Here is a 26,939-nt window from a genome sequence, read left to right on the forward strand (position 1 = left end):
CCTCAAAGCTAATCTTACTTTGAGCGCTGTTAATTCCTGCCCTATGTGTAAAATTGCTTCTTCTAAGGCATCCACCTTTGATTCTAACTTTCTGTCTATAACTTCCTGAGTAGCCAGAGCTAAAGATACATTTTTTGAAAGCTCATTTACATGTTGAGCTGTATGTACTTGTTGAGCTAAGGAACTTATTGAAAGAGAAAATGATGCTATTACAGCTATAAATGTAAATATTCCTAGAACCAAAGCTGCAACAAATCTCTTTGAACGTAATAAAACTTCAGTTTCATGCAAAACTTGTAAGCCATCATCATCATACCAGGCAGAGGAGAATTTTACAGGCAACATAATGTATGGTGGTCGTTTAAGAATCATTAAAACTTGTACATTCATAGAGGGATTTATACAACTTGTCAAAATACAATCATAGCAATGTGTCCAAAAAGTAGAATCAGAAGTATTATGATAAATATTTAGATCCACATACTTTGGGGCTACCAAGAATACATAAGGTGCTGACACACAAGCCTGCAGAGAATAAATGCCCTAAATATTTTTAGGTCTATGAAGAATAACTGGCGATGGTGCAGCAACAGCTTTCCAAAGCTGGGTCTGTGCATAATACATATTCTCTTGAGCCATAGTTAGGATAGGAGGCACCCATCCTCCAGTGTGCCATCTATTAACACGCATAAAAGCAGGAATAAATGAATTATTCCAATCATAATGTGCCTGATGTTGTAAATAAGATCTATAATCCTTAGATGGATCAGGATTACTCCAATCATGCACATTTTTTTGTGGTATCCTGTATGGGAATATCTATTCTTGAAGAATATATACAATAATTCCATGTAGGAAATCCTGTACTGGTATCTACAGCATCCCAGTTACTATCCAATTGGTCTTCCGGAGATTGTAATATAGATGATTGTATTCCTGTACGAATACCATAAGGAGGATTACAAGGAGGAAATTTTAAAGAATGAGAGGAAGGTTGATTATAAGTTGGATCTTCTCCGGGTGCTAGATAAATCAAAGACCAAAGAAGTCTCTTATTAGATTGACTCGAAGAAGAAGCAGTAAGCTGTCCTTTAAGAAAAACCGGTATACATCCATCCTTACGAGAGGCTACAGAATTATTGATGGAAATATAAAACATATAGGATGGAACCATGATTTTCCATGAAAAGTAAAATTATTACTTGTTTTAAATTTATTATATGGATAGTAGCTTATGGCTCCTCCCATTAACCTGGGCATAGTAGTAGATACTGATATATCCTCATTATCCCAGGCTACAGTTTGTAAAATTGGTGGATCAGGGAAATAAGTCCAATAAGAATTACCCAAAGCATTTCCCCTAGTTACCTGGCAGGCCAATATAGCAAGCATAGCAACAAAAAGATTTCCAGGTGTTAAGGTAGCTCCCTGGTCTATTACCACTTTCTCGGCGTCGTCAGCAAGTCGTTTAATCTGACCCCAAGTTGGTGGGTTTGAAGTTCTTGTAGAGGTGGCTTGTCTCTTGCGAGGTCTCGGGCACGGGCGCGGCAGACAAAGAATTGGTCTCTCTCCCATGGTGAGGTTTTGTATCTGCTGCAGCAGCTGTTTCTATATGAGGAAATAGCTTAACCACATACTGTGAGTCTGAATATAAATTGAAAGTCTGGTTCTGCAGCTCAGCAAAAGCATGTATTATTGCAATTAATTCCGCTTTTTGAGCAGAAGTTTCCCGAGTTTGAATTACCTTTGGAACATTATTAATAAGTAAAGCAGCTTTTCCATTAGACGATCCATCTGTAAAAACTAAAGCTGCATCTTCTATTGGCTGATCAACATAGCACTTAGGAAATATAACTGGATGTGTAGCAAAAAAATTGTAATAGTGGATGTTCTGGCAAATGAAACAGAATTTGTCCAGTATAAGAACTATTTGCCAGTCTTCACCATTCTGTAATAAAATCTGTAGTTGATCTTTATTATAAGGGATAATTATATGAGTTACATCCTTTCCAAACAATTCCTTACTTCTTTTTCTTCCTTTAGCTATTAAAGGTGCTGTTAACATAGGATAGGAACTATTTTCTTTGAAGTAGCTGGTAAATGGATCCATTCCAAAGGTCCTTCCTGCCAAAGTATACCCGTAGGTGTAACTGGAGTAGGCAAGATTAGCAAACACCATTCTTTTGTGTAATCTATTCTTTGTAAGAAGCAGTTGTTTAAAGCAGATTCAACAGACTGTAAAGCCTTTTCTGCTTCAGGAGTCCTATTTCTAGATGAGGTTGCATCTGAATTTCCTTGTAATATGTTAAATAAAGGCTTCAATTCTGCTGTAGTTATTTTTAAATAAGGTCTAATCCAATTAATACCTCCCAATAGTTTTTGATAGTCATTTAATGTTCGTCAATTATCTTTCCGAAGTTGTAATGGTTGATGTGTCACAGTTTGTGTATGTATTATTCTCCCTAAATAAGTCATAGGTGGTTCAGTTTGAATCTTTTCCGGAGCTATTTGGAGTCCATTTTTTTGTAATGCCTCTGTTAAATGTTGTAAGACTTCTTGTAAATATCCTCTGTCTGAATGGGCCAACAATATATCATCCATATAGTGTATCATATATACTTCCAGATTATTAATTCTTACTTCTGTTATAGCCTTATCCACAAATTTTTGACATAAGGTTGGACTATTTTTCATTCCCTGAGGTAATACCTTCCATTGATATCTTTGATAAGGTTGTTTAAAGTTAGTAGAGGGTACACTAAAAGCAAATCTTTTTCTATCTTGAGGGTCCAAAGGAATAGTAAAAAAGCAATCTTGTAAATCTATAGTAATTATAATTTATTGGAACAGCAACAAGAGAGGGCAATCCAGGCTGTAAAGCTCCCATATCTTCCATAGTATTATTAATTGCCCACCTGAGAGACAGACTCGAGCCACTTGGACCCAATCATATGGTGTCATCCATCTGTTAGCAAGAGTATCTAGCAAAAAGTGAGTGTATAGGGAGCTAATGGTCCATAATCAGCATATGCAGCCTTTAATTCTTTGAGAATCTTATAAGGCAGAGGTTCCCATGTCACCCCATCATCAAAGGCTCCTTCAAAACCTACAGAGAAACAAGCAGCAAATTCTGGATCAAAGACCTGCATTCTTCTGGAATGCATCTTTGGCTTAATATTAAATGTATTTTTAATCATTTTGTTAGTTGCAGGAGGTGGAGGTGGTCTCAAAGGCATCTCTTGTTTATAATCTGGTAATGCAGGATAACTAACTTTTGGCAACGGTGTTTTTCTCTCAGAATTAATAACAGGAAAATCCCAAGGATCTGGCTCTCTATGATAAGCAGCAGCAGCCTCCTCCAGGTCTTTTTGATCCTGAGGGGACAACTCATCACCATCATCATCTATTTCACATTTTTCAAATGTAGCTGCCAATACTTTCTTAGGAGGTGGTTTTGGAGGTATTAAGGGAGTACTTTCATCTGGAGTTCCCATATAAGGTATTCTCTGTCTTTCTTGTACTGGATCTAAGGTATCTCTAATGAGATTCCACAGAGCAGAAGTATCTACAGGAACTTTTTCAGGACCATGAAGTGAATAATATGTTTTTAATTGATCCCCTACCTTAGCCCATGTATCCAAATTAACTGTACCTTCCTCTGGGAACCATGGACATTGTTCTTGAATAAAGTTTAAAAAGTTAGCTAATTCACTAGTAGTTACCTTAATACCTCTTCCAGATAACATATGCTTAATAATATCAATAAATAATTTTCTCTCTTTAGATTCCTTATGACCCATAGTTAACTTACCTTTTATATAACTTATTAGATTATCCACCCTTCACTTACCTTGCCTATACTCTACAAGGGGGTCTGCAGCACCCTAGGTGGAAGCCTAGCTATCCCGAACTCACTCTATTTACACTTACCCTTCAGGTCCCTGTTCGGGCGCCACTTGCCGAACAGGGACAGTGAGTCCAGGGATACCTGAGGGATGGATAGCGTCCAACGGCAACAGATTGAAAACAGCCTATACTTTATGGAACTTCCATGTAAGGAAACACTATGTAGTCATTAAAAACAATGAGGCAGCTCACCGCATGCTGATGTGGAATGAGGCCCAAGATACAATTTTAAGTGAAAAAGCAGGGTTTAGGGAAGGAGGGATGAATAAGCAGAACACAGAGGATTTTTAAGGCACTGACAATACTCTGTATGATACTATAATGATGGATACGTGTCATTATACATTTGTCCAGACCCACTGAATGCATAACACCCCGAGTGACCCCTGATGTGAACTATGGACTTTGGATGATAATGACATGTCAGTGTAGGTTCATCAGTCGTAACAAATGTGCCCTCCTGTGAGGGCTGTTGATCATGGGGAGGCTATGCACGTGTGGGTACAGGGGGCATATGGGAAATGTCTGTACCTTCCTCCCAATTTTGCTGTGAACCTAAAGCTACTCTAAGGAGTAAAGTCTATTTTTAAATAAATAAATAAGTGAAGAAAGAAAGAAAGAAACAAAGAAAGTAAGAAACGAAGAAAGAAGGAAGGAAGGAAGGAAAGGAAGGAAGGAAGGAAGGAAAGAAAGAAAAAAATAAAGGAAGGAAGAAAGAAAGGGGCAAGATCAGAATAGTGTTCTTTTACGGCAGAGAAGAAAGAAAGTTACACACATATGTATATTTGTATGCCTACACACACACACACATATGCATATAATATGTCCAGAAGATAAATTAAAAAGTAATAATAGTGGTTGCCTCAAAAAAAAGAAATTGGGCAACTGGGCCAGAAGACATCATTTCACTGCCTATTCTCTGTGCCTTTTGATGTATGTACTATATTAACAAATTACCTATTCAATAAATAAATGAAATCTTTAGAAATAATAGGCTTGTGACCAATTTGACTCCACCTAGACTCCTGAGGAATTGAAGGGAGGGTTCCGATCTGGTCGGGGGGAGGGAAGCGTGTCTGGTCGGGGTCAGGTAGGGGTCTCTTCAGACACTAACCATAGCTGGGAATGCAAAGAGCAGGGGCTGGCCCTCGCAGGAGAGAATGCTGAAAGCTACTTAGGTAGTTGTTGGCGCAGCATGTGAGCTGAGAGCAGAAAGAGGGATGGGGGACAGGTAGGGAAATGGACCTCAGACCCAGCTCACACTGGGGCACAGAGCGCTAGGGGAGCCTAGGGAAAATGGCTACGGCCTCTGGGCATGGAGGCACAGTCAGCCGCCACAAGCACGTACTCCTCCGTGTCTACTGGAGAGGGCAAGGCCAGAGACACAGCATATCTCCCCACAAAAGGCCAGGAAGCAAAGAAGGCCAAGGAGCTGACAACCCAAACACCCTGCAGTCCATGCACGTGGAATGTCCCATTCCCTCAGGTTCTTGCTAGGTGACTGGTTACTTTGTTAAATTAATTGAGACACACAATCAGGCATTATTTCATGAACACCTCATGGGGGCACACAGGATGTTTCCTCTTGAATCAGCTTGACATTGCAGTATTAATAGCTGTTAATTGTTTAATTTGCTCATCCTTCCCAGGGGTGACTGACTGCCTTTTAACTGGCACTTCAGACACTCAAAGGAATGTGTGTCTATGGGAAGTTATTTCAGGACTGTGACAGGAGAGCTATTTGGGACAGAAGACCTTCTCCATACCCTTCAAATCCCATGACAAAGGGGATTACCCATTTCACCCATCTTTCATCCCAGGTCGTCCCTGGAGTAAGACTGAGGACCACTTTCAGGAAACAAAAGTAACTTGGAATGGAGTCTGCCAGTGCCTGCTCTGTACTCCAGGGCTAAACAAAGGGCCAGTGTCACCTGAATGGCTCAACAAAGCACCACTGACTTGGGGTCTGTCAATCAGACATATTCCACTGGCATCATTTAGCTGCCACAATATGTCAGGTCTGTAAAGAAATAGTTGCTGGGTCCCAAGAGAATCAACATTCAACACAAGGCGTTGCAAGGGCCCGGAGCATTCCTTCCCCCCACAACCCCCCAACCCGCCACTATGAAATTGTAAGAACTTCTCCAACCCAAGACACAAAAAGAACTATTAACTGCTTTTCAAGGACAAAGACCCTTCGTGTTGCCACAGACAATGAAGAACTCAGCCAGTTTAGTGCAATTTACTGTGATCGCCCATCATTCAGCAGAGCTTACCGACCCTCCTAGTGACTGGCTTCTTTTAGCTTTCAAGGTATGGAAACTCCGTGCGCCTCTCAATTGCCCTGGTGCAATTATTGTCTTGATTTGATGCAGCATTTGCTCCACGTTTAAGGTGGTTTATGTTTTTTAATTTGCAATTAAATTAAATGATCCCTCTTTGCTAAGATGCTTGACACTTGTTTATATTCTGCAGCGAGCAATGAAGGCAACTTTTACTTAGCATCATAAAGCATGCAGCGTGGAGAGCTTAAAATTTTCAAGCAATTCTATTTCTTGCCTAGCTCTTCAGCCTGTAAAAAAAAATCAAAATACATATTCGTTGTAAAAATGGTACAAGGGATAATTAGTGCTTTACAGTGATAATCTAATGAAGTCACAAAGCAAGCAACACTGGAAAGATAATGTTATGGGATGAATGTTTGTGCCCCACCCCCCAAATTCCTATGTTGAAGCCTTAACCCCCAATGTGGTAGTGTTTGGAGGTGGTGCCTTTGGGAGGTGATCAAGATTAGATGAGGTCATGGGGGTGGGCCCTTCATGATGGGCTTAGTGTCCATATAAGAAGAGGAAGAGAGAGAGAGATCTCTCTGTACATTCACACACAAAGGAAAGGCTGTGTGAATACACAGTGTGAAGGCAGCTGTCTGAAAGCCAGGTCTGATCTTGGACTTCCCAGCCTTGAGGACTGTGAGAAAATATATGTCTTTTGTTTAAGCCACCCAGTCTATAGTATTCTGTTATATCAGCCCAAGCTGTCTAAGACAGATTAAAAACTGGAAGAGCCACAAGAATAATTGGTGATTTTGTCACATCTTCCTTTCTGGATGATCTCCAAGTACTTGACCCACTCGATTTCTTTCCAACTTCTGATATGTGTACGGTTAATTATTATTATTATTATTTTGTGTGTATGTGTGTGGTATGCAGGGCTCTCACTGTTGTGGCCTCTCCTGTTGGGGAGCACAGGCTCCGGGTGCGCAGGCTCAGCAGCCATGGCTCACGGGCCCAGCCGCTCCGCGGCATGTGGGATCTTCCCGGACCGGGGCATGAACCCGTGTCCCCTGCATCGGCAGGCAGACTCTCAACCACTGTGCCACCAGGGAAGCCCAGTTAATTATTAATTAATGATTCAGGCTATAGGTGACCAGGGGAAGTCAGGGCAATTAAACTCCTTTTAATGTTTTAAAATGACATTGACATTTAACATTCTCTCCCTATCAAGTGACCACTAGGAAAATAGTCAATAAAAGATCAAGGAAAAAATAGAAAGGAAAGGAAGTACTATGCTATGAGTTAAATTGTGCCCCCTCAAAAAGATATACAGAAGTTCTAATTCTCAGGACCTCAGAACCTGACCTAATTTGGAAATTGGGTCTTTACTGCAGTAGTCAAAATGAGGTCATGATGGTGGGTCCTAATCCAAAATGACTGGTGTGCTTATAAAAAGGGGAAAATTGGACTCACACAGAGGGAGACCATTTGAAGACACAGGGAGAAGACAGCCATGTGACCGGAGTGGTATATCTACCAGCCAGAAAAATGCCAAGGATTTCCAGAAAACTCCAGAAGCTAGAAGCCACAAGGAAAGATTCTTCCCAGAGCCATCAGAGTGAATGGCCCTGCCAAAACCTTGATTTTGGACTTCTAACCTCCAGAACCATGAGACAATAAATTCCCATCTTTGAAGTCACCTAGTTTGGGATACTTTCTTAAGGCAGCCCTAGGAAACAAACACATTATCATATTAAATATATGCATTGATTGCAGGTTCTATCCCAATTTATGAAAAACTGAAGTGTGAAAGCTAGCTCCATTTCATGAGTGAACAAACACAGAATATAGATCAAAAAAATGTATGTTTGGTGAGGCAACTGTGGGGATGTTAAGAAAAAAAGAAAAGCACAGACGGAAAAAGAATCCAGAAGTAAAGTTAGAAACAAAACACATAAGATTTTTTATGGTTTGCTAAAGCATTGTAAGTTTTGTTCTGGGTTTCCTAGTGACCAATTTAAAGAAAGAAACCCCATCAGTTACATAGCACACTTTCCACATGGACAGACGGAAGAATAGTTATCAGGAGAAACAATGTTATTTCTGATAGAAAGCCTAAGGGATAGTTAATTAAAAGACTTGTCTGATTACTGAATTTATATGCTTAGCAATATCCTTCATCCCATAAACACACTGTCTAGTTCTGAATTATATAGGGCTGTATTTTATAACATCTTTGATTTTTAACGAACTTGCACTCTGTTCCATTCTCCTGCCTCCTATTTATTTCTCAACCCACACACTCTTCTCTGGCTTCTGCCCATCACTCTGCATCTGCTCTTTCCAAGGTTACCCTTCACTGCTGAATCCAGTGAAGTCTTTCATTTCATCTTTTCCAGCATGGATGACTTCCCCCATTTAAAACTGTTTCCCGGACTTCCCTGGTGGTGCGGTGGTTAAGAATCCGCCTGCCAATGCAGGGGACATGGGTTCGAGCCCTGGTCCGGGAAGATCCCACATGCCGTGGAGCAACTAAGCCCGTGTGCCACAACTGCTGAGCCTGCGCTCTACAGCCTGTGAGCCACAACTACTGAAGCCTGTGCGTGCCTAGAGCCCGTACTCTGCAACAAGAGAAGCCACCGCAATGAGAAGCCCCCACTAGCTGCAACTAGAGAAAGTCTGCGTACAGCAACAAAGACCCAAGGCAGCCCAAAATGAACGAATGAATGAATGAATAATAAAATAAAATAAAATAAAATAAAACTGTTTCCCTCCCTATCCGCCTTTGAGGACACTGCTGGTTCTCTCTTCCTACCACTCTTACTCCAGCACTTTACAGACCAGACCTGCCACCTGCCGTGAATGAGTATCTGGGCTCCCCCCACCTCCCAGCCCTGGGCTCCATCCTAAACTCCTTTCTATACTTTACATGCTTTCCTCTCGGGGACCTCAGTCACTCCCATGGCTTCAATTACCTCTTATGTGCTGATAACTCACAAAAGGCACCCCAAATCCTACCCACTTTTTGAGCACCAGACCGCTGAGTCTCACTGTCAGGCTAATATTGTTTACTACTTGTAGGCACTTGGCTAACACTTGCTATGTATCAAGTCATGTAATCTTGATAACCCGTAGAATAACCACTTCAATGGTTCCAATTTTACAGATGTGAAAACTGAGGCTGAAAGAAGTTAAATAGCTTGTCCATGACTACACTGCAAGACAATACAGAGCTTAGACCCAAATCCAGGCCTGTCTGACTCCAAAACTTGTTCTTACATTGTGCTCAAAACCCTGGAATTCAGGGGTTCCTGTAGTCAGTGACTTCACCATCCATCCACACACACCTCAGCTCCTCCAGAATGGCTCTTTGTGTTCAACTCCTCGATATCAGGACCCTTTACTGGTGCCTGTCCTTTCCTTTTGCCCATACAAAGATAGGTGTCTGTCTATTGATTAAGTGACAACACTGATTTATGACTTGCTCATTGCAACTTTGATCTACCACATGTAAGTCAATATTTCCTACTGGACACATTTTAAACGTGAGCCCTTTAGAAGAGATTGTGAATATGGCATTCTAATTCTCAATTCTTTCTTTTTCTCTCCCTCTCTCCCCCTCCCCTCCCTTACTCTCCCCACAGTACACTCCATTTTATCTCTAAAGATCATGCTGGTAGCATCTACCACAGTGGGTATATGCGTCTGGTGAAAACCCTACTCTACCCTCCAAAAGCCTTAAGCTCTCCCAACACATGGATCCTACTTCTGATCACTTTTCTTATCTCTTGCCAACTCATGTAGTTATAAGTTCTCAGTGAGGTCCCATTTTCTTACTCGCTAAAATGTCCATCAGAAACTCTCTTGGGGCGCCATTTTCAACCAATACTCCTGGCTACCTAGGGGCAATCCAGAACATAATCCAAATACTTTAACAAGGATTGCTAACAACACTTTAACAATCACTGCAATTACTGATACCTTGAGATGGATGATTAAACAGAACTCCTTTTGCTTGCTTCATAATTACAATAATATTGTATTTCTTTCTTTCAGCTTTATTTTAATACTATAATTTGGACAATTATCCAACAGAGTTCCTGGCAAGCATCTGGAAGATAGCAATTTGAAAGATCCAAATACTAATTCCCTTATTACAAGAGAATAACAAAACTTTTAAGGTTGCAAAATTATATTCATGTTGAAAAACCTCCAAAATACATGTCCTCTGCTATAAAAATTTACACAATTGTGAATTCCACACAGAAATATATTTTCCACCCCTCAGCATAACCCGCAAGTAACATCCAGTTAATTCTGCCCTTGGGGTATCATTCACATTTATCACTGATCTGTTGGAAGAAAACTGTTTCTCCTTAGGACATGTCCAAAAATAAAAATGACCACTGTGCATTACAGAATGTACTTATTTTGTTCATGATGGGAGGAAGAGTTTTTTAAGAGAAGTCACCGAGTCAATTATTGTCTTAAACCTGGAGAACACAAAGCCCATGCATTACTGGAAATGTAAAACCTAAAATTGAGTATATACATTTTTTACTTCAAGGAACAAATCGTCTTTCTTATTCTGTTCTACTCATTTAGAAGAAATGAAAAGTTACCCTTTTCCTGTCTCTCTTTCTCATTAACTCTCCTCTTCCTAGTGCAAAGAGGTTCAGTCAGTAGGCAAAGTAACAAGCCAATAAGCATCAATGAACAAGACCTCTCTCTTCCTCTCACTGAGATCAAGTGATGGTGGGGTCTTCTTTTCTTGAATTTTTGTCCCCCCTCAATATGAAATTATCCCCAACTTGACCTCAGTGGCTCCTAAACTATTTGTTGATTGTAAACTTTAGACCTTGTGCTTTAGTCTGACAAGAGTACTGAGTGGTCCCAAAGACAAAAGCTATGACATACAGTAGTTACGGCAATGGCAGCCCACTTTTATAGGTGCATATAATCACCAGGTTGTGTGATTATATATAACCTCGAATGGTTGAGTTCAAGTCATCAACCCAAGATTTTTGTCTATAACTCTGGGTGCTATGGATGTGGTTCAGGTGAGAAGAGTGTTGTTCCCCAAACATGATCCCATTTTTATTCCAAGATGCTTTGATGGGTCCTTGCTAAGTGCCTACAAGCTGATTCAAAGTCTGAAATTCAAAGTAAGAAGCCAGATGCAGTCAAGGCCGGCTGAAGGAGTTTCAGACTTTCTATTCAGACAGGAATAGATGTCAAAGGCCAGTACTCTGTTCCCTGCTTGGCCACTAGCTAAATGTGAGATTTCTAGGCTTCAGTTTTTCCATCTATAAATGATAAAGGTGAATTAGACAATTCCCCAAGCCCCTTTGTATTCTAAACTTTTAGACTAATTGCCACTGAGAATCTCCAGGAGGTCAAAGATATTCTAACAAGGGTGAAGAATAGTGTCTTGGAACCATGGATCATTCCCCCGGACGGAAAAGGCAAACACGCATTCAAAAAGGAATCCTCTTCCCCAATAGACTTTTCACGTGCAGGGTTTCACAGGCGAGACAATAAGAACAGCTGTTGAAGGGGATCATGAATCTTGCCTGTTGTAAGTCCCTAAAGGCAATGAGCATGTTTTACAACAACATGCCTTGTTACAGCAAAGGTTGTGATGCACATTTCTTGGATTAAGTTCTTGAGATCTCTAAGTGCTGTACGCAAATAATACTAGTCGTATATCTTTTCCAGTCTGGGAAATAGTAAAAAAAAAAAAAAAAAGAAAAAAAGAAAAAAAAAAAAGTATCTCTCTTTAGGCAAACCAACCTATGGAGAGAAGGGCAGATGTCCTTTTATGAAGCAGTTAGCCAAGTGGTTGAAGGTACGCCTTCTCAATGCAGAAAAAATTGTATTTATACTTGAACATTCCTTCTGAGGGGAAAGATGTTCTTGATTATCGTCTTTTCCAACTCCCATCACAGACTTGCAATGAAAATGCTCATCCTTCAGGCTAAGTGATATATCTGTTTGCTTATACACATATTATTATGAATATGCTAATAACATTTTGCATTAATGAAGAGGGTGAAAGTATTTTATAAGAGATACTTTAGCTCATTAATCCTCAGGATATCCATGAAATAGCTAGGGGAAAGGGATGGTTTGCCAACTTTCTCAAATGACAGGAAACTGCATGGTTTAAGCAGTTTGCTCAGGTTGGTCAAATGAGCCCTGTGCAGGGTCTGATAGGACATCGGAATGCTGACTTCGAGTTTGGACAGGTTGACACTACCCTCCTCTCATAAAAAGATTGTGACCCTCATTTGCAGTGATTCAATACTTTATTGTTCCACCCTTCTTGTCTGCCCTGGATCCTGCTAACAGCCTCCAGCCCGTGGCCGTGGGAACCACTGGAAATGGGGAAGCAGCTGTCAGGTGAACTCAGGGAGTTTTTCCAAGCTTCACCTCCGCAGCTTTCAGGTGAACTCAGGGAGTTTTTCCAAGCTTCACCTCCTCAGCCTCTGCTTCACTCCTCTCAATGTGTCTATGTCCTTTAAATCTGCATCTCAGCTGACCTGCATGGTTTTACCCCATTTCAACGGAATGATCTCATTCCAATCTCATTTATCCTTGCTTAATTTGACGGCTTTTTAAAGATAGAGCCCCTAAGAAATGTCCTCCTGCCCTCCACCTCCCACACTCAACCTACAGATGAAGAGCACTATATGCCACTGGGGCCTCCAGAATGTCACTGGTCATGACCTCAGCCTCGAACTCTGTCCAAGGAAGGAAAAGGGACAAATAGAAAGCCACCAAGTTAGTGACAACAAACCCTGGATCCCTTGGAAGGCTGAAGTCCCCACCAGGATGACAGGGTCTCCTGAATGTTGCCAGGAAAACCTCCAAGAGCCCCTTCAGTTGGGCCTCCATAAGGCTGTAGAGAGGAAGTTACCATGAGGGTGGTGTAGGTGTAAGGATAGTGGTAGGCCAGGTAGCAGACATCCTCGGCATGCGGGAAGGTGACGGCAAAGGTGAGGCTGTAATAGCACTTCCCAGACTCTGCCCCTGTGATGGCTGCGCTCTGGCGATAATGATTTCTACAAGAGAAAGGAGAAGAGACAAGAATGAGGGAAAGGTGGGGAAAACCGTCATTTAGGGTTCGAGATGCCATAAACCTTTGGTGTTATATACTAGCAAAACGTCCTTCACTTGAAACACCTGGTGAGCAAAATTTAGAAAATGGAGAAATAGAGAAGTGAGCTTACTGCCAGGTCATGAGCCCAAATCACCAACATCTAGGCTAATCCATCTGTCTCCTAATTGTGGCATCTATGCCATAGGCCTTTCCTTGCTGTGTCTGAAAATGAAGGCTATAGAGTCACTGAACTAGAAAACAGAGGAAAATGTGAATAATTCTGTTCTTCCTGGGATTTTATTAGAGACATATATTTTATTACCCAAATCTGGGTTCCTCAACCCCTGCCTCTCTCCAGATAACACAGAGTCCAGCTCCTCCTTTCCTTTCTGCCTGCCAGACGGTTTCTTAGCAATCACTACCCTATACAGAGTTCCAACTCAACACAATGTATGTCATCTTGCTATCACTGTAACAACCCATTGTGTGGATGAAAGAACAAAAGCTTAGAAAAATCCATTTGTCAAAGGTCAAAAGGCTAATAAGTGGCCAATACAGGACTCAAACCCAGATCTGCCTGCAAGGCCTTTGTTCTTTCCACTACACAAGACTTTCTTCCCAAAGGAATACATTTGTCACCCCAAATGTGGTTCAGCTTCTTACAGCCTGACAATCCACATTTTCCTTTGTCAAAGATGAAGCACCAATGTTGATACTTCAGAGAACAGTATCAAAGTAATTTGCACCCAGAAGTACATTCCAAGCAATATTTTCCCCATACGCTGCCAGTTACGCTCCCTCCTTGCCTCTTAATACTGAGACAGCTGTGCAGGCTTTCCTGAGAAGTGTTATCCTCAAGGCTGCATTATAATGCAAAATACACCAGGACACCAAAAGATGTAATTCCACCTTTGAACATTTACAACGTTGGCTTTCTTGTCCATTGTGCTTTGGGGTTTCATTGGGGGAAAGGGTGGGGAGAGGGAAGAAAAAGCAGATAATTATTCTGTGCGTTCTTGCAAATATAAAAAATAGGGATTATTCTTTTCTGCCTTTTTTGCTACCTTCATGACACCTGCCACCAAAGCAAAAAGATCAAGTGAGCAAGAAAGGACAAAATAGAAAATCTACTGCCTGGTTTTGTGGGTTTTTTCAATATTCATAAAACTAAGAATGGGAGTAAGAGAAATTGGTAGTTCCATGGACTATGACCTATCAGGCTATACATTTCTCTTGCATCAGCTTCTGCCAATATGGCACCCTGGATCCTTGGTCATCCTAGGGAAAGAAGGAAATCCCCAACGATGAACCAGCTTTTCAGCATCCTATTAATAGGACCCATATCCTTTGTGACTACAGGACTAGAAACTTCAAAAAGGCAACTTTTTTTTGGTTTTTCCTTGACCGCACTGCTCTGCATGCAGGGTATTAGTTCCCTGACCAGGGACTGAACCTGCACCCGCTTCAGTGGAAGCAGAGTCTTAACCACTGGATCACCAGGGAAGTCCCCAAAAAGGCATCTTTACCCATGGTGCCATCTGGATCTTGCTACCTAATTCAGTCTATTTTCTCCAGATTTCCCCAAAGTGCTATAGTTTCTCCGGAGCTAAGGCTCTGATTATTAGCAAGTATGTAAAGCAGCAGATGGTAACTCAGAAAGCATGCAAACCACATATGCTCTACCTTTATTCATTCTGATTTCAAGGCTCCACTGCAAGCACACATTCAGTTTACACCTAGCTGAACCTAGTCAATTACACCTCTCTTCTAAGTGAAACGAGCCAGTCAACATTTTGGTCAAATGGTCAACATTTTGACAACCAATCAGAATGTGGAATTGAGCTTCACATGCATGAGTGTGAAAACACACACACCATACATATATATTCATGAAGGTAAAAGCAGGTGGAAACATACATCTAGTGCCTTGCCATCCCCAAGTTTTTCACCTACATGCAGTGGAGACAGAGCCTGCATCTCTCCTCAAGATTCATAAGATACCCCCGAGGCCAGTGGGGGTGGTCTCATCTGACATGAGCCTTGCTTAGTTCTAGGCTTCTCACTGTACTAAGTACACTGAAGTCACATCACAGGCACATTCATCCTAAGCAAATTCTATGCTACCCCACCAGCCACCACAGAGAACAAGAGAGAGAGTACAAATAAGAATATGGAGACTAGCTGACCGGCCGACGCGCGAGCGAGGCAGAATCTTGAGTCACAGCCATGTTCCTGGTTAACTCGGTCTGGAAGGGTGGAAGAGGCGGCGGGGGAGGCGGGGGCCTGGGCGGGGGCCTTAGGGAATGTGCTCGGAGGCCTGGTCAGTGGGCCCGAGGCGGCGGCGGCGGCTGCGGAACTGCGTGCGCATACTGGGCGGGTGCGGAACTGCGTGCGCATACTGGGCGGGGTCATTAGCGCCATTAGCGAGGCGGCTGCGCAGTACAACCCAGAGCCCCCGCCCCCTCGCACCCATTACCCCAGCATCGAGGCCAATGAGTGAGAAGGCACGGCAGTTCCGGAGGTCTTTGCCCAGCTGGCTGGAGAGGACATGGAGGTCAGTGCCACAGAACTCATGAACATTCTCAACAAAGTCGTGACCCGACATCCTGATCTGAAGACTGATGGTATTGGCATTGACACATGTCACAGCATGGTGGTGACACGACCGGCAAGCTGGGCTTCGAGGAATTCACGTACTTGTGGAACATCAAAAAGTGGCAGGCCGGGCTTCCCCGAGGGTGCAGTGGTTGAGAGTCCGCCTGCCGATGCAGGGGACACGGGTTCATGCCCCGGTCCGGGAGGATCCCACATGCGGCAGAGCGGCTGGGCCTGTGAGCCATGGCTGCTGAGCCCGCGCGTCCGGAACTTGTGCTCTGCAGCGGGAGAGGCCACAGCAGTGAGAGGCCCGCGTACCGCAAAAAAAAAAAAAAAAAAAAAGTGGCAGGCCATATACAAACAATTTGACATTGACCGTTCAGGGACCATTGGCAGCCGTGAACTCCCAGGGGCCTTTGAGGCAGCAGGATTCCGCCTGAATGAGCATCTCTACAACATGATCATCCGACACTACTCAGATGAGGGAGGGAACATGGATTTTGACAACTTCATCAGCTGCCTGGTCAGACCGGATGCCATGTTCCGTGCCTTCAAATCTCTTGACAAAGATGGCACTGGACAAATCCAGGTGAACACCCAGGAGTGGCTACAGCTGACCATGTATTCCTGAATGGGAGTCCCAGACCTGCCCCCTCATCGCCTCGCTGTAGGAGTCACCTTGGACTCTTCCGTTTCCCCCAGGTTTGATCCTGTTTGCAGTCACATCTTCATGGCTCCTGCGGACCCACAGGCCTTTCTGTTCTCCTAGCCCTTGGCACCCAGATTCTCAGTCAACAGCCAGGGCCCAACATGCTTCAACACACCCTGCCCCAGCACACCCATCTCACATCTACTCCATAACCCTTCTCTTGCATCTGTGCCAAGCCCAACGTTGGTGTTGCTTGCATACCCCAAGGGCCCTTCTCTCAGTTCTGGGAGGATCACTCCAGTCCCTACACACCCTGGCACACCCATTCAGTTACCACCCAGGCAGCTAAACTCCAGGCCATAACAGGCCACATGCCCCAGTGCCTCTGTCTGTATTCTGCTCCCAGCCTGCCAGGCCCAGGAGGAAATAAATGCACCCTAGTTGCTGCTCTCTCTGAAAAAAGAAAAAAAAAAGTATGTGAAATTCCCATCCCTAGGCTCTTTCCACCATTCAAACCAAAACTGGACTCCAGGCAGGGAACAGCTACAGTGAAATAGAGAGAGAAATAAAATAGAATAATTTTTAGCTTTTGAGCTTCTGTGGACCAAGGTTCTAGTGATTTAAGGAAAGTTGGTAGTTTGGGCTATAAAATCTACCTCCTCACCCTCCCAAAACACACACACACACACGCCTGTTGTACACATACCCTTGCTGTAGCTTCATGGGCAAGATTGTCGTGGGCAAGACTAAAAGCTCCCCACTAATAATCCAGCCCTCTTCAGGATGGTTGCTGATGGCTGGAATTTAAGAAAAATGAAAATCACCTCATTTAGGATGAGTTTCAGCTAAAGGAGATTCACTTGCTACCCTAATCCAGGGTCTACGCTGTAGGTGAAACTAAAGCAAACGTCAGGCTTCCCCACTGGAGTCTCCTGGTGGCTACATTGTAGTGGGAGAGTCCTGGAGATGACTCCACCTCTAGCAAAGTTTTCCTCTTCAGAAACCTTTAAACTTTCCCAAGATCACCTTCTTCAAAGTGAAGTGTTCCATAAATCTCCAAAGTGAAACACTTGGCTTGCTACAATTAGATCTGTCCATGATAAAGTGAGATCCTATCAAGTTCTTTTTGTTTTCCCAATTATGATATGAACATACTGAGGGATGTTTGCAAGGCAGTAACATTCATCCTTTATATTTCAAATGGTTCCCATGTTCTTCCTTTGTATGGAAATGCTTTCCTTCTTCCTCATTTAGCCAACTCTTCTTCCTCCTTCAAGACTCAACACAAGTGTTTCCTCTTTCAGGAAGTCTTCCCCAATATCCACCCTTTTACATAATTCTTATCACATTGTGCCTCTCCCTCACTGCCCATGCTTTATGGCAGGGATTATGCTTATTTGTCTGTATATCTTCACGCTTGGCACAGTACCTGGACTTAGCAGCTGTTCAACTAAGGCCTGTAGAATAAATGGACCTAAGACTCTAGAAGTAATCATTAGAATACTTGGCATATCTTCTCTCTAATCCTAATTATATCCTTTCAAGGTATTATTATGCACACTCTACAGACTGGGAAAATTGAGATGTTAAGTGTCTTGAGGAACTCCACGCAACAAGCACAATAAACAGGATTCAACCCTAGGTGTGGGCTTACCCCCAAAACAAGATTATTTTTCATTTTATCACCTGTCTCATAAGAATGGAGAAAAGGACAAGAGGTCTTTTGGTTTACTTCAGCAAGCAAGAATTGGAAGTTTCGGTTTTCATAAATCAGAGATACCTATAAACCTGAAGTCTAAAATAACAGAAGGAATGTAAAATAATCCAGATGATAGCTAGTGAGAAAATTATTCATACCACTATGATTCTTTATGTCACTGGTATTTGATGCCACTAAGAAGCTTCTACTAATTACTAATAATTGCTAACACTCACTGGACATCCACTATGCACCAGACACTGTTGTAAGATTTCCATGTGCTTTATCTCATTTCACTTCATCCTCAGCACAGATTTATCAAGTAGATACCATTATTATCCCCTTTTACTGATGAGGAATCTGAAGTTGAGAGAGGCTGGAATAATTTGCCCCAAGGTCACATCATTAATGAGTGGTAGAAGTTTCACTCCAGAAACTTTCTCTCCTTGATCTGCTCTTCTAGGCGGAGAAGAAGCCTGGTGAAAATCAAGTGTGCTCTCAAATATGCCAGATCCTAGATGCATGTTGGGTCAAAGATGATATGGGTAGATGAGCCATTCCACAGCTAAAAGGCTCCCCTTTGCTTTTCCATTCTCTGAACAATTTATCCTTGGAAGGGTCTGCACTTTTAAAATCATAAAGCTTTCAATGAAGCAAGGAGCAAAGTACACAAATGCATGGTTATGAACTCAGTCTCCTTCCATTTGTACGTTAAAATATGCTGGGAAGTCATTTTTTTAAATTTTATCTTTTAATTTTATCTTTTTTTTTTCTGTGTGTGCATGAAAGAAGCAAATGCCAAGATAGAGAGTGAATTAGATAAACTTATAATGACGATGGCTCTGTTTAACATGGGAGCATCATTTCACTTAACAGGATCTAATAAGGCAGGGCAGTCAAGTCACCAGGCTACCCTGTGTCTACAGAGCTTCTAATATTCTGTATAGCACCAAATCTCTCTCCTGAGATCCCTGGGAAGGATGCATGATGGCAGAGCTCTTGTATGACATTCATCTTCATGAGTGAGCTGTTCCATCTCCTCTCACGAGCAGAGATAAATGTCAGAAGAGATCAGCTGTTGTGTATTACATGGCCACTCTGAGCATGCAGCTTCCCTCCCTCTGCCCTTCAGCACCAAAATTACTTTAGACCAGAGCTGGGAGAAAATTCAAAAAGGTGTGAGGCTGTGTACATTAGAGGGAGGAGCAGACCGCAGGGAAGTAAATAAAGCAGGAACTAAAACAGTCCTTGCTTACTTTTACAAGAGGCATGGAAAAATAAGCCTGCCTATTTCTGTTCTTCCCTTTGGAGGATCCCTTTTGATTTTCTAGCTTAGGGATCTGCCAGGTGGGTGGGCGAGGGGGTGGGATGGGGGGGAACAGGTACCCCAGGGGAGGGGCAAGAAGATCAGATCTACTGAACACAGGGAGAAGATATTAGAATTTCTCTTTAAATGTATTATGATCTAATAAGGAAGAAAGAAAGTTGTCTAAGGTTTAATATGGGGATGGACAACGCTGCCCCTATGCTGTCCAAGTCAAGCTACTATGATGAATAATTATAAAACAAGCTAGATTACACTACAGCAGTCTTATCCATTCTTCTCTGTTGTTTTCCAGGGCTGGAATATGAAAAATACATTACATTTTATATCTATGGTTTTCATAGGTCAGGTAGTTTAGTATCGACTGCTGTACAGGAGGCTTCCTGAGGGAGGGATGAGAGCAGCTCACCATCTCTCTCATTCTTTAGATTTCAGCTTCTGGCAAGGTATTTAAACTTGCAGAAGACTTCTCTGGTGGATTTACAGATTATATTATCTAAATTAAACTAAACCCTGCAATATAGATAATTAGTATTTTCTAAATTCTGCTTGGAATTCAGAGATTGATAATAATATTACATTTTAAACACAAATGACCGAGAAAATGAAAGAACTGACATGGCCTACTTCCTACCTTAATATTAGCTCTTTCTCAAGAATTCTTATTTGTGTAAAAATTATCTAATTAGATTGGAGAAGTTAACCACCATTTTTCAAAATTAGCCAAAAGGCAATTTACAACTATATTTTTCATGGTAAACCTTAAGGGTATAGGATGCCCTGAGTTACCAATAGTAAAAAAATATATAACAATTTGACATTTAAAATTTAAAGATTTAAATTGAAAATTATTTTTCTCATCTTTTCCCCATGTCTTAAAATTCTAAACTTTCTGCATGTTTTCTAGTATGCATAATATATTAGTATAGTAAGGCATGTATAATTGATTTTTTTAAATTATGAACAATTCTATATTAAAAGTACATGGATTAGTATATCTTATCAAGATAGTTTGGAGATCACTTTCTAAGTGATGATGCTCCGACCCACAAAGCAGTTGGCCCACCTCCTTAACTGATCACTGTTGCTATCACTTTTTGAAGGAAATGGATATCCCATTCTTTCTGAGTACTCTTTTCTTTCACCCTCCCATAGATATACTCAGGTACCATGGCTCATGGTTCTCTCCACAATAAGCACCCTGGCACCCCCTTTAGAACATGGTACTAAATATAAGAATGTAATAGAAATAAGACTTCTGAGTTCCTGATGACATATTGGAGACAAAGAAATAGGAGGTAAAGTTCTCCCAAATTAATACATTAGAGAGCATAAAGTCAGGGATGAAGCCAAAAAATCTTCAAAAGCAGATCAACTCAAAGACTGTGATGGGTAAAAGAGAGAAATAAATACATTGTATAATCTAAGGCATTCTACGGTAGGGAAAGGCACTCTGATTTGCAGTTGAATAGAGATACACATAACATATCTATCCTGTTGTTAGATCCCATTATTGGAAATATGTTAACACAATGCGGTGAATTGGTGTAAAACAAACTATGTTATAATGTAGCAATCTTATCCATTCATCTCTGTTGTATTCATGGCTAGAAGATGAAAAACGAATTACATTACACATTCATGGTTTTCATGTTACCCCTCTGTTACTCTTTAATCACATAACAATTGTCTTGTTCATGAATCTAAAAGCTATTAACATTAACATTGTCATTCTTTAGGCCAAGGCTCTGCTTTGGGATGTTTGATTTCTTCCTTTTCCTCTTGGCAGATTCTAAATCCCCTTAAGCCCACGCCTTATCCCCCACCTCCAAGGAAGCAGCCTCCAGGGACAGCTTCCCCCCTCCCAAAGGATGTTGAATGTTATGTTTGTCCAATCTCTTACTAACCTCCAGATCCAAGCCCACTGCAAGCCGGGTCTTTCATGTTTATTTAGAATTACTATTTCTCGAGGACACTAAAAATTATTCTTGACACACCAAAGTCCAAATTTATGCTTCCATTATTTTCCCCTACAGCTGTGGCCCCTGTCACCTTGAGATGATTTTAGTCTCAATCTCTTTGGACCATAAGAGGATCCTGAGAATCTGCAGATATGTGGGTCAGAAAGTCATTGCTATGGAAAACCAACAACATTGTATGGCTTTGCTATTGTTCTGAAGAATATAATGAAAATACTACCCAGGTCCATATTCTAATACATCCAAGACTAAAGACTGCTGACTCTTTCATTACAAACTGTTAGCCCATCTCTGTGCTTTATAGACTATCCTTACTTCTATGGTGATGATTGCCCTTGTGTCTGATAGAGCAACAAGATTCTTGACCTTCTTATCTGTCAATGCTCCTGTCCTTATAGTCTCAAAAGCCAAGAGGCATAAGCATTTTTACTCTTTCTTTGTGATATTTGCAACTATCCTGAACTCAAGAATGCCTGATAATATTTTTAGGGGCCTCCTGTCATCTCAGAAAGAGATATAAATTACTTTATCCAAGAAAATAAGCACTAGCGTATCAGTTTTTTATAAGAAACCAGCAACAAGATAATAATTAGCTACATAGTTTCTACCTGTCCACATTCCCTATCCTTTTTTTGTTTTATGAATTTGTATTTTATTTTCTAGCAAAGGAAAGTGCACAAATAAGCAATTCATGGGTCTGGAATGCATGCATGTATTTTATCAAAATATATGGATAATTCAAATTTCATTACACCTTTACAGGATACATTGATGGAAGTGGCTACTGATCAAGAGTTGAAGATGAATTCTGAAAATACCTTTCTCTTCTATTTTTTCCAAAATGTATCTTTCTGTGGAGCAACAGTTACTTAAGTATATTTCTCACATATTCATGTTTATCTGCTTTGGAAAACTGAAGCATGGGATGGATAAGAATTAAATTAGAATATCTCACACTTTTTGTTCACTGGGACCAATGGAAACAGGAAAAGAACTGAAGCTTGATGCACTAATCATAGGTTGAGTCTATATAATAATATCCAACAGTAAGGTCTAAAGGTTTTAAGGTGTTTAAATAAGAATAGATGACTTTTCAGAAAACCAAAAGATATTTCTTGAGGTCTACTGTGGGTGCCATTTCACACGCTTAGGCTTCTGAAGGACAGAGCATTTGCCACTGGAAGAGTGACAAGTACAGCAGACAAGCACAGATTGCTCAGGTTTGTAAGATTAACATGGAGAAGCAGGAAACTGAGAGAGAACAGAAGAGCAAAGGAAGCTAACAACACTCTAACTTACTTGTAATAACAGATTTCATAGCCTGTCCATACCCAGGCAGGTCTACCAAGAAGAGCCTCCTTCACAGAATACAGAGTTGGCTGCATCCCTACACAAAATAAAGGCAGGATTAATCCATTAGGTGGGGGGTGGGGGGAATAGAAAAGGAGAGCTGTGGTAGGTTGAATAATGGCCCTCAAAGATACCCAGGTCTTAATCCATGGAAGCTGTATATTAACCTTATATGACAAAAGGGACTTTGTAGATATGGTTAAATTAAGTATCTTGAGATGGGGAGATTATCCTGGTGGGCCCTAAATTCAATCACACATGTCTTTCCAAGAGGGAGGTAAAGGGAGGTTTGACTACAGAGGAAAAGCAATGTGGCCGAAGCAGAGAGATTTGAAGATGTTATGCAGCTGACTTTGAAGATGGAGGAAAGGGCCATGAGCCAAGGAATGTGAGGAACATACCTCTAAAAGCCGGAAGAGGAAAGGAAACAAATAATCCCCTAGAATGTCCAGAGGAAGCATGGCCTTTCCAACGCCTTGACTTAAGACCAGTGAAACTGATTTGGGACTTGTGGACTCCAGAACTGTAAGAGAATATATTTGTCTTCTTTGAAGCCACAAAATGTGGGACAATTTGTTACAGCCGCTGCATCAAGTGAATACAAGAGCCAAGGCTCACCTTTTCTCTTTCTATACCAGCAAGAGTCTATTTAATCAGTACAAAATAGAGGTAATGTCCTATGCTCGGACCTGGAGCTACGGGGAATATTTTTTCCTTACTCAGAGCCCCTAATACATTAGTATGTGAGCCAGCAATAACACGCAGAATTTCCCATTTCTAGAAACATTCAAAATAAATATGGGCTACTAGTCAGTCATTGTCCCTTGAACGCCCCCTCTAAAAGTGCCACAGGTATTCAGGAGAATTTAAACTTTCTCCAGAGTTTTCTGAGAGTGTAACTCGGTGTTGTCCAATGGAATTGTGCCGTTTGCCTGTCTGTGACAAATATCAACAGATCAGTACATTTGCTTCTATGGGTTTTAGGAGGTGGAGAGAAGGAATAAATGAGAGGGCTCACTGGCCTCAAAAAGTTCAAGGTGGGGCAAGGGAGGCAGGAAGCGGCGGAAAGTTATGTGAGGTATTAACATTTCATAGCACAGGGAGAGTTTCAAGCTTCCCCTCCCATAGTAGCAATTTACCATAGGTTGGCGGCCGTCTTGCCATACCTGGCAACCAAAACATGTCAGCCCAACTTCAAACCCTCTGCAACCCAAGCAGGGCTTCTGATAATAATTCAAGCACTCAAAAGTGACATCATTTTTGGTGTTATTGAGAAAGTCTCTATTTCCCAAGAGCTCATACCATAATTGAACTGGCTGTTGGCCTTCTCACAGTTGATAATGTTGACGCGATAAGGGACCGCATCTCTCATACCGCTCACCTCGAAGTAGAACCACTGCTGGTGCTGCGTGCTATTCACATCAGCATTGACCAGTAAGTCGTACTCCAACCTGCAAAGTCAGAAGCAAGATCAGAGTGTTAAAAGCCTTTAAGAGAACTTCCAACACTGAGAAATCTATACATCTCAGGTTCTGGATGATGGATGTAAGATCCAGGATCTTGGTTGGCTGGTAAGTTATAGTTATCATCCTTATCTCACAATGTTGGACAGAGGCTTTGGAAATTTAAGGAGGGGGGAGCAGTGTCCTGGTATTAGAAGGGTCAGTTATACAACTATAGCCTATCTTTTTATTAAATGGTAATGAAGTTTCTGTCCAGCTGGAAAAATGCAAGTGTGCTATATCCCAGAGAAAATGTGGTCACATCTGGTTGGATATGCCATTACTATTTGATGTTAGACATGACTTCTGAGCATCAGTCTCCTCAAATGAAAAATAGAAATAGTGTCTAGGGACTTCCCTGGTGGCACAGTGGTTAAAAATCCGCCTGCCAATGAAGGGGACATGGGTTCGAGCCCTGGTCGGGGAAGATCCCACATGCCACAGAACAACAAAGACCATGCACCACAACTACTGAGCCTGTGCTCTAGAGCCTGCAAGCCACAACTACTGTGCCTGCGTGCCACAACTACTGAAGCCCATGCGCCTAGAGCCCATGCTCCACAACAAAGAGAAGCCACCGCAATGAGAAGCCCGCACACTGAAATGAAGTGTAGTCCCCCACTGGCCGCAACTAGAGAAAGCCCGCACGCAGCAACAAAGATCCAACACAGCCGTAAATAAATAAATTAATTAATTAAAAAAAAAAGAAATGGTGCCTAAACTTGCAGTACTGTTTGTAAAGATTGAGTAGTATAATATATGTAAATCCCCAGCAAGGCAACAAACATGAATTAGACTAGCAATGAAAGATTTGTCTGTTTGTTTTTTCCCTTTTTAACTGATTTAGTTTACATGAAGTAAAGTACACAGATCTTAAATGTACAGCTCAACGAGTTTAAGCAAATTCATCTGGATACACCTGTGTGACGACTCCCTGGATCAATATGTAGAACAGTTCCAGCACCCCAGAAAGTCCTTATGTGTCCCCACACAATCACTATGTCTCCAAAAAATTACTTTTTCAAGCTTGAGCAACAGAATTAGCAATAAAGCTTTGACTTAAACATTATCATCAGGATATTTCATTTTCAAAAATATTCTTATCCCATCCCCTTGGCATGCTCTTTGAGTTGCTCTTCTAGAAAGGGCAATGGTTTTGCCCTGATTCGTTCATACTCTCCTACTCTGGCCCTCTGATTAAATGGCAGTGTATAGTGAGATTTGTGGAAGGGGAGAGCTTTGTTGAAGCCGTAGCACAGCAGATGGTGTCCCACCCCTCCCACCGTCACTATAAGCAACACACTCTAACCACTGAACTCACCATACAATGAATGAAGCTATAGTTGGCACCATAGGGACACCCATGAGAACAATTCCAGGAAGTCTATGACCCTCCAATTGTCTGCTATGCCCACAATGCTCTCGCTAAAAAGTGATCATAAAAAATCCTTGCCTGTAAGTAGGTTTGTTTTCTGTCATTTGACTCTGTCACCCAGACCACAACTGACGAGTTTAGGATTCTACACTCTGGCCAAAGGCAGATATAAAGAGAAAGACCTGAGTAAGGCCAGGAGCTTAGGCACATCCTGGACTACTCATTTTCCCACTAGGAGATTCCTAATCAGGTCTTCCCTCCTGGATCCTTGGAACTTGATAAATGAAGAGAATAAATAATAAAAGCGGGAGCTGTAGGAAGAAGAAGCTGAGATAGCAAACAAGAAAGAGAAGGAGGCTGAGGAGGAATCTTAACATGCCTGCCTTTCCCTTCTCCATACCAAACAGCTCCACTTGTATTTGTTTTATGTTGGGCTTCCTTGAAATATTTCACGTACCAAAAAAAATGACTTACCACTCACCACGTCCCAAAAAGGGAAAACTTCGAAAATGTCTCCTGGGAGGGGGATACAAAACAGGGCTGAGCCATACTGAGTATGGCCCCTGCAGCTTTCCTTACTTACTCACGCACTTGGATGGCTTTGCGAAGATTTCCAGACTCAAACTTGGAGAAGAACCGTAAGCAGTCAGAAGTGGTGTCTTGCAAAGGCCTGTAATGAAATAGAGAACCTTCGAACATAGGACTTATTGCTATTCTTGGGCACAGTTTAACATTTCTTAGAGATAAACTTTCTCTTACAGATCTTTAACCCGAATTTTCACTGTGTTGATTTTAGGAGAAGGAATGGATTATTAACTTAAAATATTCTTATGCTCGTGCCATTAAAAGGATATTCTATACTCCCACCCCCCCTCATTCCACTGATGTTCAAGACCACCTACCAAGGCTCATCTAGACTGAAGACAACTTTATTTATAATATCGCTTGGCTGGATGAGCCTCCGGACATCCTCAAATATTTTGATCCTGGAAAGGAAAATTGAAAACATTTTAAGGGTTGGCCCTCACTCCTTACCCCATTCATCCTATGGTCATGTGGGAAGGGCCTTGGGAGTCATCAGAGAATTATGAAAGAAAAATGTAATCATGATCCAACCTTGAGCTGAATGAGTACAAAAAGCACCACCCCTCCTTCCTTTTCTTCTTTATCAAAAAATAAAACTAC

The 26,939-nt window shown here is 41.7% G+C and overlaps 1 protein-coding gene and 1 pseudogene across 2 annotated transcripts in view; one reads left to right on the forward strand and one right to left on the reverse strand.

Annotated features, from left to right (window-relative positions):
• Positions 1–2,981: 2,981 nt before the first annotated feature.
• LOC308614033 (cytosolic carboxypeptidase 4-like) overlaps positions 2,982–26,939 on the reverse strand; it is a gene marked incomplete at both ends in the record, with an annotated part of 93,380 nt that continues 69,422 nt past the window's right edge. The window contains 7 exons of the mRNA XM_081228249.1: positions 2,982–3,565; positions 3,931–3,988; positions 13,099–13,243; positions 22,827–22,914; positions 24,180–24,328; positions 26,338–26,424; positions 26,657–26,740. Coding sequence (XP_081084375.1) covers positions 2,982–3,565; positions 3,931–3,988; positions 13,099–13,243; positions 22,827–22,914; positions 24,180–24,328; positions 26,338–26,424; positions 26,657–26,740 — 1,195 coding nt within the window. The remainder of the gene's footprint in view (positions 3,566–3,930; positions 3,989–13,098; positions 13,244–22,826; positions 22,915–24,179; positions 24,329–26,337; positions 26,425–26,656; positions 26,741–26,939) is intronic.
• LOC308614824 (calpain small subunit 1-like) lies at positions 15,471–17,103 on the forward strand (annotated as a pseudogene). The gene is made up of 2 exons (XR_014017870.1): positions 15,471–16,002; positions 16,226–17,103. The product of XR_014017870.1 is annotated as a calpain small subunit 1-like (transcript).

The sequence above is a fragment of the Mesoplodon bidens genome (assembly GCF_964165515.1).
Source record: "Mesoplodon bidens genome assembly, chromosome: 3".
In the NCBI taxonomy this organism is placed as follows: domain Eukaryota; kingdom Metazoa; phylum Chordata; class Mammalia; order Artiodactyla; family Ziphiidae; genus Mesoplodon; species Mesoplodon bidens.